Source organism: Leishmania donovani, chromosome 22 (assembly GCF_000227135.1).
Source record: "Leishmania donovani BPK282A1 complete genome, chromosome 22".
Taxonomy (NCBI): Eukaryota; Euglenozoa; class Kinetoplastea; order Trypanosomatida; family Trypanosomatidae; genus Leishmania; species Leishmania donovani.
The window spans coordinates 468,222-483,709 of NC_018249.1; the positions used below are offsets into that span (position 1 = coordinate 468,222).

A 15,488-nucleotide genomic window follows, 5' to 3' on the forward strand; every position below is an offset into this window, starting at 1 on the left:
GTGTGTGTGTGTGGTGGGGTGGGGGGGGAGGGGGGGGATCTTCTTCCCTCTCCCTCTTCTCTTGTGGTGATTCTGACCGTACTCACACATCTCGATATCCGCCATGCGTCATGTATCGTGCCGCCCTCACACCTTGCTTCCTCTCCCTCGCTTTTCTCTCTGTGCTTGCGCATCGAGTCTTTTTTTTTACAGAGGAGTGTGTCAATGTGCGTGTACATTCTTACGGCTCCCTGCACATTCTAACCACCACCACCACCACGGCAGCTGCAGCCGCCGCTGATCCTCTGTGCCTTGAACTGCTTCAATGTATTGCCTTTTTCTCTGCTCCCTTTCTTCCGTGCATGTTCGGCAGCATACACACACGCCGACTTGATAGTGACGATGCATTACAGCACCCCCTCGACTGCCCCACCGCCCCAGCAACTCCCATCACCGACGGAGGCGGCTCGTGCGCGCGCCCTCCGTGCTGAGGCACGCCTGCGCACCGTCCTCCAACAGGTGAGCGCGCTTCGCTGTGCGCAGCAGGAAGGAGGTGGAGATCACGTTAGCCAGCACCGTGACCCGGTGGCCGGAGCGGCGGAGGCAACGTCAGAATTGTCTCAGGCGTCTTCCTCCCCACCCGCTCATCGCAATGCTGCGCCAACTGCGGCCGCAGCAGCAGCGTCGTCGCCCCCTCCCTGCCCGCTGGTCCTCGAGTTCCCTCTCGCCCCACTGGAGCAGCGAGTGAAGCAGAAGAAGGTGCGCGATGCCACTCGCCAGCAGCGTCGAGATGCTCGCCAAGCGGCGGCCGCCGCAGCGGCGCCGACGACGACGGCATCGGCGACGGCGGCGAACATGGTGCGCAACGCGCTGTCGCAGCCTCTTGGCGTCGTAGCTGCTCGCTTCCTCTCCGCTGCAGCATCTGGGGCTCCATCGATCTTCCCGGATGTGGCCATTACTTCCACCAGCGCCGCCGACGGTCACATGAGCGACTGGCTTGCCTCGACACCGCCGCCAGCGGCAGCTCAGATGTCACACGCTTTGCCGTCGACCGCCACCACTTCAGGCCCGTGCCCCGGCATCTCTCCGCACCGTGCAGGCCGTGGCAAGCATACTGCCCCTCCCAGCCCTGCAAGCAGCATGCACGAGATTCCCCATCAGTCGCCCCCGCCGCATGAGCGAGGTCAGCGCTGTCGGTGCGGCCACTCTCCCCATCGGCACCAGCGACTTCTGTCAAGTGTGTCCGCCTCTCGTCACTCGCGGGACAGCGCCGGCGACAGCCCGAGCCCGCTCGCGCTGCTGCTTCGGACGCCGCCCTCCGTGAGTGGCAGTCAGGGTCCCCCTCACCGCCATCAGCCCTCGCTCCATCACCCAGAGCAGGAAGACCGACATCGCCACCATCGACGGCATCATCACCACCATCATCGGTGGTGTTGCGGCGCCCGTGAGGCGGTGAGTAGTGCTCCAGCTCCAACTCAAAGTGCCACCATTAACGCGATGTCCAAGCACAAGCAGGTGCGGCCGTCGTTGCGGCATCAGGGCAGCACGCCAACGACGAAGACATCGCACCCCGCAGGCGTCTTCGGCAACAGCTCTATCAGTTTCCTCGCGCGGACGCTGCGCGAGGCTGGCACTGCGGCGCTGGCGGCCTCGCCTCTGACTAGGAGTGAAATGCGGCACACCCCCGCTGCCGGCCACCGCCACGCCGGTCATTACCGTGGCAGTCGGCTTAGAGAGAAGCTAGAGCGGAGTAGCGAGGGTGTCAACGTCAGCGTCGCGGCGTCTTCGCCTACGCGCACTCGCTGGCCCGCGTCGCCGGGGCCGTCCCACAGCGGCAGCAGTTCCCACGCCGCAGACGGGTGCCTCCCCCACTCCTCACGCTCCTCATGCAACTTCTCGTGTGTATGCTCGAGGTCCGGCTGTGACAGCTGGAGCGGCAGTGCGGCCTCGTGGAGCGCCAGCAGTTCGCGGACGTCTTTCGCGCGTGGGGTTCGCTCGCCACCGTCGGAGCCGTTCACGCCGCTGACTATTCCTCTAGACGGCCGCTACGACCCGCATGCGCCGCTGCTGCCCCTCATGGGGTGCTACGGCGACACTCCCACGCGCGAGGTGTTCTGCCGCGTGCCATCTACGTCGACACAGCACACCGCAAGCCGCTCCTCAACACCGATGTCCTCGGAGTGGTCCATAGAGTCGTCCAGCACCGCCCAAACCGCCGTGGGCGCAGCAGAAGCAGCGCCGGTTGCTGGCTTCTGCGCACTGAACGCGCCTGGAGAAGCTGTGAGCACGGCCGCTCGGGCACAGGGCAGCGAGGAGCCTGTGAAGAGGCAGCGAGAGCAGCAGCTCGAGAGCCAGCACCGCCGGCGCTCGATGCTTTTCTCCTCTACGGCCAACACGCAGCTGAGCTACATGGCGGAGATGGACGCCATCGAACGTGGGGTGGTGGCCCCGTACGTGTCTTACCTCTTCTCGCCCGAGGCACGTGTGATCGACCTCCGCCAGCTGAAGGGCCGCGCGCGCCTTTGCGACCCGGCGCCAGCGCTGGAAGCGACGTGTCTCGGATTCTCGCGCGCCGCGGATGAGTACTTGGTCGGGACGTCGTCGGGCCTGCTCTGGCGGGTGCCCACCGGTGGCGGTGCGGAGGCGATGCGAGCAACGCCTCTCGGCAGTCTCTGGCCCCCGTACGCGCCGACGAGCGCGAACCCGGCCGCCACTGCCGCCTCGGGCACCACCACAGGGGCGGGAGACTCCTCAGGTGCGGTCGGCGACGCGCCGGGCGGCGGTCCCTCAAAGCTGCTGCCCGTCCCCCTCGCCGGCCACACGGCAGCCATCCTCTCCATCGCCTTCAACGACGACGGGGCCTTGTTCGCGACGACAGGGATGGACGGGTGCGTGATCGTGTGGAACGCCAGCACGAGCGCCAAGCTGCGCCGCATCAGCGCTGTGTGGGCATCCTCAACGTCGCCATCGTCGGCAGCGGCATCGACTTCCATGTATGCCGACGTCGACGGCGCGGCCAGCCAGCGTGCGCCGCACCTCGTCCACTTCATGCCGCAGAACAACAACTACCTCCTGGTCAGCTACCTCGGCAGCAGCGAGCTGCATCTTTACAACAGCTCCACAGGGCTACCTGTGACGAACGTCGCTGGCGCCGCACTGGCACGCGCTGCGGCGAGCACGGTAAAGGTCCATCACAAGAGTGCCGTGGAGAGCCACAGCAGAGGCAGGGCCGGCGCCGGGTCTGCCGCATCGTCAGGGGCCATCACCGCCCTCGCTGTCGACCCTGTCGCCTCGCCCTTCTTCTTCTCAGGCGATGCCGGCGGTACTGTTGTGATGTGGACGTACCGCGCCGGCGACGTCGTGGCCAGGGCAACCCTGCGCACCACCACCGCTGCCTCCTCCCCCACCGCTTTGGCCGGCAGCGGCGCGGGCAAGCACGCTCGCACCCCGACCTACGTGGTCGATCCCCTCCTGCACGGCACCCACGGCACGGTCGGCAGCAGTGGTGACGGCATGGCAGCCTTCTCGACCCCGCTCTACCAGCTCCCGGAGCTTCGTCGTGTCACGGCACTCGCGCTGCCGGAGCAGCTGGGCGGCATCGCCGCGTTGGGGGTTAGCACCCTCCACATATCGCAGCTGCACAGCCTCTTCCGCCGCTGTGGGCCACGGCGGGGTGCAGCGTCGGCGCAGAGCACGAGCGATGGCGGTGCCGTTGGTCCGCGACCCGCTCCACGACACCCATTCGAGTCAGCCGCGGAGGTCTTCCGCGCAGTGGCGCAGCAGAATCGCGCGTGCTGGACGGCGGCGCTGCCGGGTGCTGCTGCCGCGGATGGCGTTGCTCGAAATCAACGCGATTCTCGCGGCAGAAGCGACGCGCACCCGCAGGCCGCCCTGCACGGCGGGCCCGCCGCCTTCACTGCCGTCACAGTCACAAGCGACGACAACAGCAGCCTCCCGCAGGTCCTCGCCAGATGGCCGTCGCGTCTGTCGGAGACGTTCTCGGCGCTCTGGAGGGGCGGTGACGGTGCACCTCCGTCCGCGGCCCACTCTGGTCTTGCACCTGCAAGGCACGAACGGAAGCTAGCATCGACGGCAGCGAAGGGGTCCATGGCAACTGCATCCACCGCCGGCGCTGCCGCACCTGCCACCGCACCCTCCGAAGGCGATTTTCTTCACCAGTTGCGCGACGACGCTCTCGATGCTGTCTGTCCATTGCTCGTACTTGTTACGCTACCGTGTGATACCATCTACGCCCTTGGGGTGCTCCTGCAGCTCCAGCCCGGTGGTCGACGCGGCAGCGCCGGAGGCAGAGGGGGCGTGGTCGCTGCAGGAACTCCACAGGTCAGCTACTGTCTGTACCCCCTCTTGAAGACGACGAGCCCAAGTCGGCTGCGGCACCTCGGCGTTGGCGCGGTGCAGTCCCCTGATAACCCGCGGTTGATCGTCGTCGCTACGCCGTGCGAGGAAGGCTTCGTGCGGGTGGAGCCGCTGCTGCACGTTGCGACACCGTCACCGTCAGTGCAGCGCACACCCCCAGCTGGCGTGTCCGCAATCCCCACCCCGGGTGTAGGCTCTCTGCAGCCTGGCAACAAGGCGGCGGCGTACGACGACGGCAGACACCGCAGTCACAGTCACGTGCTTGCCACGTTGCCCATGCCGTACGGTGGGCGCTGTACCGGTGTTGCGTGGTCGCCGAACGGCCGCTTCCTTGTGGCCATCACCGCCGAGGGCGTCATTTACCAGTGGGCACGCGTGTACCTGCTGGGCCCATCCTCCCCCTCGGCCAACGCCGCCGCAGCAGCAGCGACTGCAGCGAAGGGGAACGTGGCGCCGGTCGGCGGCCGTGACGGTGTAGCCCCTGCCCATGGCATGGCACCAGCCGAGGGGGAAGTGGAGGTGAGGTCCTCGCCAGCAGTGGGTGCGGCTGCCGCGGCAGCGGCCCGGCGTCGCGGCTGCGCCACGGAGCGGTCAGACACGATGAACGGGGTGGCGTTGCCGGCGGCGCATTTCACTGGCCTTCTTGGGGCTCCGATGGCAAGCGCGGCGGCATCGCCACCGGGTCTGGCGGCGGGCGAAAATGCTGCTGCGCGTGCCGCCTTCAGCGAGGAGGATGCGTGGCGGGAAAGCCTCCATCGTGAGCTAGAGCGACAGCGGCGCGCGCAGGCGGCCCTGAAGCTTGTGGCACATGTCAGGGCTGGTGGGGAAGACGGCGCCATGAGCAGCAGCGGCTACTGGCTGGACGATGACGATGCGGCGAACTCGGCGGTCACGGAGGACTGGCTCGAGGGTGACGAAACGGAGTCTTAGCTGTGAATTCTCTCGCATCTGCGCGTGCGTGAATCGGTGTCGTGTGCATGTGTGTCTCTACCTCTGTGTGCTTTCTCTAGTCGCACTTCGCTTGCCGCTACGCACAAGTGATCCGGTCGTCTTCTGTATTGCTTTACGCCATCGTCAGCGTTCTTGGACGGCCCGCGCCTTCTCGCTGCATCTGCAGGCGAGCTTTCAGCTCGATGGCGACTGTCAACGGCGTCGATGCGCTGACGTCGCGGCATTGACGCACACACACGTGCGCACACACCGACACGAACCCACTCACTCATCTGCTCATCTCCTTTCTCTCCGCCTGCCTGCCTTGCCTGCTGCGGCGTCGGAAATCGCACGCGCGCACATCCGCGCCTCTCCTGCGAATTGCACGATGCCGCCCGCATGTGCGCGTCTTGTGTACCTCTTTCCTTTGTTGTTTGCCCCGCCTATTCCAGTCTTCGTTGTAGCTATCCGACAAGGAACTTTTGGCCCATCATGCTGCGCCAGACCGCCGCGCAGCTCAACACGTATCTCACGCGGTCCGTCGCGACACCGCCCATCTCGGTCATCCGCACGGGGCCGAAGTGGTGGGCCGAGCCGGAGCGAATGGTGAAGCACAAGGTGATGTACTTTACCATGGGCATCGATCAGCTGCCGCTGCGCCGCACCGCTGTCATCCAGAACGACCTGAAGCGCTTCCACATGTGCAAGCCGCCGCCGCGTGTCGGCGACGCCACCGGGTACAAACGCTCGCGCGGCGCGCAGCTCACGACGTGGTACCGGCGCATCCAGTATCAGGAGTACCACCTGCAGCACCTCTTTGTGCGCCACATGTGGGGCCTGCTGCGCATGTACCCAGGCAACACAACCAAGATTCAGGGCAAGGCCGACGATGGCTACGTCGGCTATGACTCCGTGCATTTCCATCGGTACAACCGCTCGCCCCTGCCCTTCCCGGCACGCGAAATCTACGAGCGTCGCAAGTGAATGCCTAGCGTTCGTGCTCTCTGATGCCTCTTTACAGCTTCCTCTTTTCTTTCGTGGTGTGTCTCCCGCTCAGCCTTGTCGCCCGCCGCCGGTGCGGCGGCTTCAGTGCGCGTGTATCGGGGCGTGTGGGTGTGGGTGTGGGTGTGGGTGTGGGTGTGTGGGTGTGTATCGGTGTCTCAAGGATGAAGTTCGACGAACAAAACCATTAACAGCACTACCGCAACGGAAGTCAAGCCTGCCGCCGCCGTGGAGGACGGCGGCAGTATTCGCAGTCGGCGCCCCCTGTTATGATCCTCTGTATGTCTGCGTTTCTGTGCGGTGGCGGCGGCCCGGCCCGGCCCGGCGCGCCACGCGGGCCCACACGAGCACCACCATCACCCGCCCAACCCCCTCCCTGAGCAACGCAAGCGTGCATGCGCACCTCTCTCATCCGCCAACGCCCCCTGGCGGCCGGTGCACCCCTTCCCGGCGCCAGCCGGCCTTTGGGCGGGGCGCCCACCCCCTTGGGCCCTGGGGGCGGGACGATTTGGCCGGGGGCAGGGCGGCGGCGTTTTGTGGTAAGGGCGGGGCAAGCGAGCGGTGTGGAAGAGGGGCACGCGCGAAGGCGCCGCGGCTTCAAGCGGTAGGGCGGGAAAGGGGCGCACGCGCAAACGCAGCCCCCCCCCTACTTTCCCCGGCGGCGGGGGCCGTGTGCGGTGGGAAACCCCGCCGCCCTTTGTTTCCGACCTCCCCCCTTTTCTCTGCTTATGCAAATGTGTTATAGCGATGACAACAGTCATGGACGCGCGCGCCCATGAGCGCCGAGCAAGCACCGGCTTCCATCCTCACACACAACATAATACACACACACACACACCTACTCACCATCGCCTGGTCTGCAGCACCGCACACGGCGCGCCGGCCGTCTTTTCACTTTCTGTAAACCTTCTTGGTGTGCTCGTTCGTGACAACGCGGAACTGCCCCGGATGCGCCTCAACAAGCCGCAAGAGGCCGCCAAAGTATTCGTTCGCCGCCCGCTGCACGCTCATCGACGCCCACAGCAGCAGCTGCGGCGCCTCGACCCCCGACTCGGGGATGAGCATGCGCACCGCCTGCACGACCTCCTCGCGCGTCATGTGGTCCTCGTCGGCAAGCTCGTCCTCCAGCATCTGAATTGCGTCCTTTTCCGCGCTGCAGCGGCTGCCTTCAAGTGCGGGAGCGTCGTCGCCGGTGCCGCGGCCGTCCCTCGCCGCGCCAGCGGCGCCGTGGGCCGCCCTGCGAACCGGCTGCTTCACCTTGCGAATCGAGTACACCCCTGGCGACGTCTCCGTGCACGCAAACATCTTTGGGAACAGCTGCACAATCGTCACTAGGCGCGGCGGTAGGACAGCCCGCATTGCCGGGCTGGAGCAGTCCACGAGGTACGCAGCCGTGCACGCCTCATCCTCGGGCATGACATAGTGGAAGACCAGCGCCAGTTCCTTCGGGCTGTGGTACGGGTTCTCCTCATGAATGGGGGAAATAGTTGTCACGTCATCGACGGCCGGCTCTGCCTCTCGCTGTGCCAGCGGATTCGACGGGTCGGCGCGGCACACAAAGTGCCGACCCACACGAAAGACCGCCGGGTGGCGACTCAGGACCACCTGCATCCCAGCATACCCACCCACAACCTCCTGCTCCGTCGGTGAGAGCCGCACGTAGATGTACTCTGGTCGATCCCACGCGGCGCATACGGAGTTGCAGAGAATCAGGATGGCGCGGACGTCCTCCGGGTACCTCTCCAGGTCCGCCACAAAGTCGCTAATCCAGCGCGCGCTGTCGGCACCGGCGCGACGCCGGACCAGCGGTATGTCACTGTAGCGTGACGTGAGCACCTCGAAGTCCTGCGGGAAGCGCCGCACAAAGGCCATGAGCATCGGCTCCGTAAGGTTCTTCTTCACGTAGCGCTGCATGGTGAGCGAGAGCGGGGCAAAGTACGTCGGACACACCCGGTACACGAACTTGGTGACGCTGCGGTCGAAGGCTCTCTCCGTCGGCCGCAAGGGGGCGCCGTCGACGCCGAGCGGCACGAGACTGTTCGCCTCCCCAGTCGCCAGCTGCAGCTCCAGCACCTCCCACGCCTCTTCCTTCGTCATGCCGTGCACCTCGGGGTGGAGGACGATGCTGCGCCGCAGCTCCACCGTTCCGTTCATGTCCCGCACTTCAAAGTAGAACGGCTGCCGGCGGAACCACACTAACGTCGACGACGTGCGTATGTGCCTCTTCTTCACCTCGGGCGGGAGGTTGAGATTGCCGATGGAGCCCCAGTTCACGGGGACGTATTTGAGGATCTCGTACACGTCCGCCTTGGTCGGCACCACGCTTTCCGACCCCCAGCCGCCGTAGTTGTTCGCGCGCGTGGCGACCGTCATGCGCGGTTGCACGTAGCGAAAGCGTGGCGGTGACGCGTCTGTTGAGTAGCGCAGCGCGACGAACGTGACTGGGTTGCGGGTCGTTCCCCGCACCACCCATATCGGCCTCGATGACATGGCCGGGTACCCGTTCGGTGCCTGCGCGCTCGCGCTCGCCGTGTTACCCACGGTGACGACGACCCCGATGTTGTCGACGATGGACTCAAGAGTGCTCATCCGGAGCCGCTTCAGGATGTACCTTGCAGTCGGAGTCAGGAGATTTGGCGCCACCTCTACCTCTGTGTCCTCGCCACTCGCGCTCGTCGTAGCAGCGGCTTCGCAGAGGATCGCGTTGTACACGGTGGTGAGATGAGTGTATCGAGGCAGGTTTGGGGCGGGGTCAGAGGTCGCCGAAGCGGCGCGCTCGCGGCGCTGCTGCATGGCGGCGTCCCAATTTCGAAGGGCTCGCAGGAGAGCTTCCCTGATGATCGCCTCTCGTTCCGCGGTGCAGAGCGCAGCGGCGGCGTCTTTTCCGTCGTGCGGCTCGTCCGGCGTAAAGGGCGGTTCGGTTACCGTTGAAGCAGCACCGGCCACGCTACAGCCTGAAGGTGTCGAATGGGTCAGCTGCGAGCACGGCCTCTTCATCTCTGGCACGCTGCCCGCGCCCCCTCCTGCCTGGAGCAGCCATGCCGCAGGGACGGTCGTGCGGACGTGCACAAGACCGTTGTAAAGTGCAGGGTGAGCAGCTTCGCTCTGGCTGACGCGCCCCGCACCAGTCGGGTACGCGCGCAGCGACTCCAGCCGGATCACCTCGCCGCCCTCGTTCACGAGTTGTAGCAGCTTGGACTGCGTAATCCACTCCAGAGCATCCAGATTTCGCCGAAACATGTCGTCGCGGGTGAGGGGCGACATCTTCTTCACAAAATCCTTCATGGGCATGTACAGCCACGACGTACTCGTGGCTGACGTCCCAGCCGCCGCTGTCGACTCAGTGCAATGACCGACCTCATGCCTGGCCACGGTGAGCGCGGCGAGCCGCTCTGCCACTGGGTAGTCGAAAAATACCTTCTCAAACTCCTCTGCGCTTGTGGCAGACGGGCCGGCACTGTCGCCGTCAGGGGTGGTGGCGGTGGTGGCGCAGCATCGCTGCTGCGCGTGAACGCAGGAGAAGGCGGTGCGGCTGACGCCGTCACGGTGTGGCCGCGCGCAGATGCACTGCAAGACTCGCAGCGGTGTGACGACCGTCGTGCTGCGGGGTGGTCGCCGAGAAGAATCACTGCTGTGTATGCTTGGATTCAGAAGGGGAGCCGCTGTCGTCACTGACGCGGGCGCCCCCGTCCAACGCTGACGGCGCTGCTGGCGCAATGGCACCGCAGCTGCGGCGCAGAACGAGGAGGCCGCGGCAGCCGCCTCGCGACAGGACGGCAGCGCCATCCATGCGTCTCGCCGCATACGCTCGAAACACAGTGAGTTACCTCTCCGTCCACTCCCGTTCTTCTGAGTTAACGCCCTCTGTGACGCCGAATCAGGCCGTCGGTCAACAGGTGAGCGCGTGTGCGCCAGCAGAGGTGTGTGCTTGAATCGCTCTACCGTTGCTTACCCGCCTGCTTATCGGTGGTGAGGGGAGAGAGGGGGAGGGGGGGGACACAGAAGCGGCGACTCAATTGTGGCGGCGGGCGTGGAGACATCGCCAGCGACTCTGCCTCTTCTCCGGATCGACGTGCAAAACAAAGAACGCGCGAGAACGAGAAGGGGACGCAGGCGGAAGAAGGAAGTGAAGAGGGAACAAGATGGAGAGAGGAGCCTTGCGGAGGCCGCCGGTGCGCGCTCGCGTGCGTGAAGACTGAAGTAAGCCTCGTGCCGAGCAAGTGGTGGTCATCGCCACTCTTATGCGCTTGCCCCGGGGCTGCGCCGCCGCAACGACAGCCACGACCTCCCCGCCGGGGGGTACGCACACGCACGCGCACACAAGCATATCGCCATCATCTTTGCCCATCACCGCACATGAGACGCGAAAGAGTAGCAAGGATGCACGCGTGCACGCCCGCGGATGCGCAAGCGGGCACATGCGAGAGAAGATAACGGTTAAAGGGAGAGTGAGCTTGAATCTGTAAGTGTTTAGCATCTCAGCAAGGACACCGAGGAGTGTCGGGAAACGCAGTCGAGTGGCGAGAGAAGGACCGCACGCACCCGCCAGCACACACAAACGCCCATGAGAGAACGTGAAAGCACTCGAAGCGATCTGTAAGAGATTAAGGGGGGAGAGAGCGAGAGTGACGACGAGAAGGCGGCGCGACAGCGCGCGCACGACGGCACAGCGGTGGGGCGCACCCGCACAAGCACCCACCCGTGCGCATTCAAGGGGGAGAAGCACCAAGGAAGGACAAGAAGATCCGCATGGACATGTGGACTGCGTCTTCGTGTATGTCAGCACAAGAGCGAGACGGGAGGGAGACGAAACCAGCGGGGGCTGGCTGCGATGGTGAAAGCGCGCAACCGACCATCCACGCCACCGCGCGCGCCTTCGCTGAACGAGAAGTCAACGCCACCACAACTGCGTGCACGAAAGGGATGGAAGCGAAACAGGCATGTGTGCACCTCGCTCGCTCATGAGATGCCCTTCGTCGTCGTCGACCCCTTGGCTGCTCACATCAGCCTTCCTCTCCCACCCCATCCCGAGCCCACGTGCAGCTCTAATTGGTCACGGCCTTTAGCTTCTCATGCAGCTCTGTGCTGCCCACTGCCTCCACGACGGCCTTCCGCTCCGCCTCCTCCATGCGCGCCTGCATCTCGGCCGTCTCGCGCAGAATCTTCTCGCGCCTCTCCGCTGCCTCGTACTCCTCGTCGACGTCGCGGCTCTCCTCGTACTCCTCAACCTGCTCCAGCACGTCCCCAACGCGGAAGCTGAAGTCGTCGTGCAACACGACGCCACACTCCAGGCCCGTCTCTACGGTCGGTACAAGTTCTTTGAAGCGGCGCAGCTCCTTCAGCTGGCCCTCGTACACAACCTCCCGCGCCCCGTCGTCAGCCGCGGCTGCGGCGTCGCCGCCGGACGGGCTCATCTTGGTGCCGCTCGCTGCCGCTGCCAGCCTTGCCTTCAAGTCCTGCGGTCGCCGCAACACGCGAAAGGTAAGGTGGGCCGCGTCGAGCGTGCCCCTTGTGACCCTCATGCCACCGGCATTACCGGTTCGACCTGCCTGGGAGGCCTTGAAGGTCTGCAGGCACTCCGCTGTCGCCATGATGCGCGTCTTCTTCACCTTTGGCAGGGAGTCGACGAGCACCTGCTTCAGCTCATCGATGCCGTGGTACAACACGTTGAACCGCAACACCCGCACGTTGACTGGTACGTCTAGAGAGAAGGAGTCCTTGCAGTCGCCGAAGAGCAGGACGCAGCCGGGCTGGCCGGACGATCCCGTCAGGATCAGGTCCGAGTCCTTCAGCCCACCAACCTCGGTGATGCGGATGTCCAGAGAGACACCCTCGAGTCGCGGCAACTCGTAGATGGTCTTTAGCAACGCCTGCAGCATTCCGAACGTGGCGGCCTTACAGGAGAGGATGAACGCCTGGGTGCTGTATGCGCGCACTATATTGTTGTCCGGCTTCCGGCCGTGAATGAGACCCTGTCGTTCTTGGTTGAGAATCTGCAAGTAGTTCTCACGGTTGCCCTCGACGGTGTACACTTCACGCATGAAGTAGCTGAACTTTTCGGCGTGCTTCTCGCTGCTCACCTGCATCATCACCGACCCTGGCTTCGGCGGCACACGAAAGCCGTGCAGCACGACCGGTATCGACGGCCTCGCCTCGTCGAGCGTGGCGCCGTGGTCGTCCAGGATCCGCTTCACCGTACCGTAGACGGTGCCTGTGACAAAGACCTGCCCGGGCTTCACCGTGCCGCAGCGCACAACCGCCGCCACCTCGCTGACGCCCAAGTTGCGCGACTCCAGAACGTACAGCTCGGCGCGAGACGGGGTGGGCGTCGCCACCTCGCACAGTTCCGCCTGCAGATGCAGTGCCTCGAGCAGCTCAGGGATGCCGCGGCCATCTTTGGCGCAGATCTTGACGAGCTGCACGTCGCCGCCCTTCTCCTCCAGCTCCACGCCATTTGCGACCAGCTGGTCCTTCACGTAGTCGCAGTCGGGCTGCCGGTCGATCTTTGTAACGGCGACCACCATCGGCGTGCCTTTGCGCTGCGCCAGCTCGATGACCTCGCGCGTCTGCGGCTGCACCCCGTCCACGGCGGAGACGATGAGGACGATCAAGTCGTTTGTCGTGGCGCCGACCTCTCGCATCGCCGTGAAGGCGGCGTGGCCGGGTGTGTCGATGAAGGTGATGATGTGCCCGTCTGGCGTCTTCACCTGAAAGGCGCCAACATTCTGTGTGATGCCGCCCGCCTCTCCCGCCGCCACGTTCGTGTGGCGCAGGTGATCCAGCAGCGTCGTCTTGCCATGGTCGACATGGCCCATTATAGACACGATCGGCGGCCGTGGCAAGTATTCGATCTTCGACGCTGTGTGCTTGATGTCATATTCGCGGATCATCCCGGCACGGTGCAGGCCCGTTGCGACGCTCATTGGGTCGTGCAGGTTGGACGGTGTCGTGAAGTACTCGCGGAGGGGATGGTCCTCGAGCGCCTTGGCTTGGTCCGTCCCTGGCTTCTGCCGCGTCCGCTGCAGCGGCTGCCGCTTCATCTTCTCCCGCCGCCGCACAAACTTCGACGCGCGCGGGTCGTCGCTGCCGACCCAGAGCGGGCCAGACCGGGTCGGGATGTAGATGGCGTCTTTCGCGAACTCCACCCAGTCGAACACCTCGCCCAGCCCCATCTCGCGTCGATCCTTCTGGATGGTCGCCTTTACAAAGTGCGGCATCGTCTCTGGGTTCAGCCGACGCATGTTACCCTCCGACGAGAAGCGCGGGTCCACCTGGCCGTCCTGCCACTGCAGCGATGGTCGCACGCGGCTGCTCTGCGACTGGTAGCGGCGAGCCGTGCGCAGCGCAGACGCCACCATTGCTGCCGACGCCATGCTGCTACTGCGGCTACCACCGCCGCTGTTGCACGAAAGGCGGTACTCCGCGAATGAAGGCAGCCCTGATGGTGCGACCGAGATCAGCCGAGAGCGCGCCAGTCGCCCAGCAGTGTTGTCCTCAACGGCCGCAACGGCGGCCGGTAGGTGATACACGGTGACCACCCCGCTCGTGAACTGATGGTAAAGGGAGGAGCTACGCCACATTCTGACGCGACCGGTGGAAGGAGATTTGGAGAGAGGGCGGGTGCCAGACGGCGCCGGCAGTTTGAACTACGCAGCAGCGTCGAGGTCACTTCCCGTCTCTCTCTGTGATGAATGTGTGTGTGTGTGTGTGTGTGATGGGTGGGTGAAGGACCCTACGTGGTCGTCAACGGAGATGTGCTCTGTGAAAAAAAGGCGAGGTGTGGCTGTGTATGTGAACGAGGGTCGGAGGCGCGGAAACCACAAGAAACGAAACAGCCGATGATACCCCTCCTCCCCACGACGCACGGCCGTGGAGAACGCGATGAAGCGCCTCTACACAGCGGGCAGTCGCACACACACACACACGGAGAGAGCGGAGAGGGAGGGAGGAAGGGAGGGGCTCACACACACACAAACGGCGAAGCCGGAAGGCAGTGTATGGACGAAGCACCTGAGCTGTCGAGTAGGTACAGAGAAAGACAGACACACAGAGGGCGGAGGGAAGGGGGAGGCACGCGCGTGCTGCTGCTGCTTATACCGCCTTTGTTTTCTGGCTTCTCTTATTCGCTTTACGTTTCGTTGTTTGATGTGCGTGTGTGCTTGTGCGGCTCCCGGCATGTGCCACCGTGATAATGGTGGTGGTAGTGGTGGTACGTGCGAAGAGCAGCACCGACGAACGTGTACGGATGTCAAGAGGGCAAGAAAAGGGAAGCGATGGAGGGGATAGGAAGAGCGTTGCATAAGATCTCCGCTGGAGAGGTACACGTCATAGGAGGCCGAAGAGCTGGGTGCGCCGAACACGTGGGCGTAAGGCACCCTTGTCAGCCGCGCCACGACACAAACGCCGACATGCATCGAAGCACGCGATCGGTCGTACAGGTTTTAAAAAAAAAATGCCAACGCGACGTTCAAGTACGTCTGTCTACACGTATCTGTGTGTCTCTCTATCAGCCACTCCTCCGCCAAAGCCTTCGCACCTTTAGGCTTCCACTGACTTGGGTGCACGCAGAGTCTTCTTGTCAACGACACCTCCGTATATGTACGCGTGTGTACCCGTCCGTCGGCAGCGATATGTGAGGCGAAAAAGGTGGATGCGGCAGAACGGCACGTGAGGTGAGAACCTCATGGAGAAGAGGTCTATATTCGCGTGCCGGAGAGAGCGCGTGCGTCGGAAGCGCCACCGGCGATCACGGACCGATGCCACAATATGGACACTCACACCGGCCCTCTCCCCTCATCCCTCTGGATGACCTCCTCTCCGTATCCGCAAGCTGCATTCGCTTAATTAATCCGCTTAGCTTCTCGTCAATACGCAGTCTATTCTCTCTACAAGCCCCCCTCTCTGCCACACAACATGTCCGCAGCTCCACTCCACCACTCTCCGCCCCCTCTCCCCTCCCCCGGCGATGGCCCCGTCACAGGCACCGTCGCGTGGTGCGAAGCGGCCGCACACGCGCGCACGCGGCAGCAAATGCGCCGACGCAGTCGGCTCCGCATGCGCTCGGCCCCTCAACCCCCACCCGCCCCCCTCACCGCTTCGCACGTCGCCCCACAGTCGCTCCCCCATTGGGCTGGCCACCACCTGGCGCATCTCTCGCCGTGGCCCAGACTCCCCACCGGGAGGCAGTCATGGCCGAGGGG

At 64.6% G+C, this 15,488-nt stretch overlaps 4 protein-coding genes across 4 annotated transcripts; 2 read left to right on the plus strand and 2 right to left on the minus strand.

Moving 5' to 3' along the window:
* Positions 1-1,476: 1,476 nt before the first annotated feature.
* Positions 1,477-5,286, plus strand: LDBPK_221030 (hypothetical protein, conserved; the record flags this gene model as incomplete). Its single annotated transcript, XM_003860802.1, has 1 exon — positions 1,477-5,286. The coding sequence occupies one exon, from the start codon at positions 1,477-1,479 to the stop codon at positions 5,284-5,286; it is 3,810 nt and encodes a 1,269-aa protein (XP_003860850.1).
* A 492-nt stretch (positions 5,287-5,778) lies between these two features.
* Positions 5,779-6,270, plus strand: LDBPK_221040 (hypothetical protein, conserved; the record flags this gene model as incomplete). The annotated part of the gene is made up of 1 exon (XM_003860803.1): positions 5,779-6,270. The coding sequence occupies one exon, from the start codon at positions 5,779-5,781 to the stop codon at positions 6,268-6,270; it is 492 nt and encodes a 163-aa protein (XP_003860851.1).
* Positions 6,271-7,179: 909 nt separating this feature from the next.
* LDBPK_221050 (hypothetical protein, conserved) lies at positions 7,180-10,092 on the minus strand (the record flags this gene model as incomplete). Its single annotated transcript, XM_003860804.1, has 1 exon — positions 7,180-10,092. One exon carries the CDS (start codon positions 10,090-10,092, stop codon positions 7,180-7,182), a length of 2,913 nt encoding a protein of 970 aa, XP_003860852.1.
* A 1,241-nt stretch (positions 10,093-11,333) lies between these two features.
* LDBPK_221060 (translation initiation factor IF-2, putative) lies at positions 11,334-13,661 on the minus strand (the record flags this gene model as incomplete). Its single annotated transcript, XM_003860805.1, has 1 exon — positions 11,334-13,661. The coding sequence occupies one exon, from the start codon at positions 13,659-13,661 to the stop codon at positions 11,334-11,336; it is 2,328 nt and encodes a 775-aa protein (XP_003860853.1).
* Between the last annotated feature and the right edge of the window lie 1,827 nt (positions 13,662-15,488).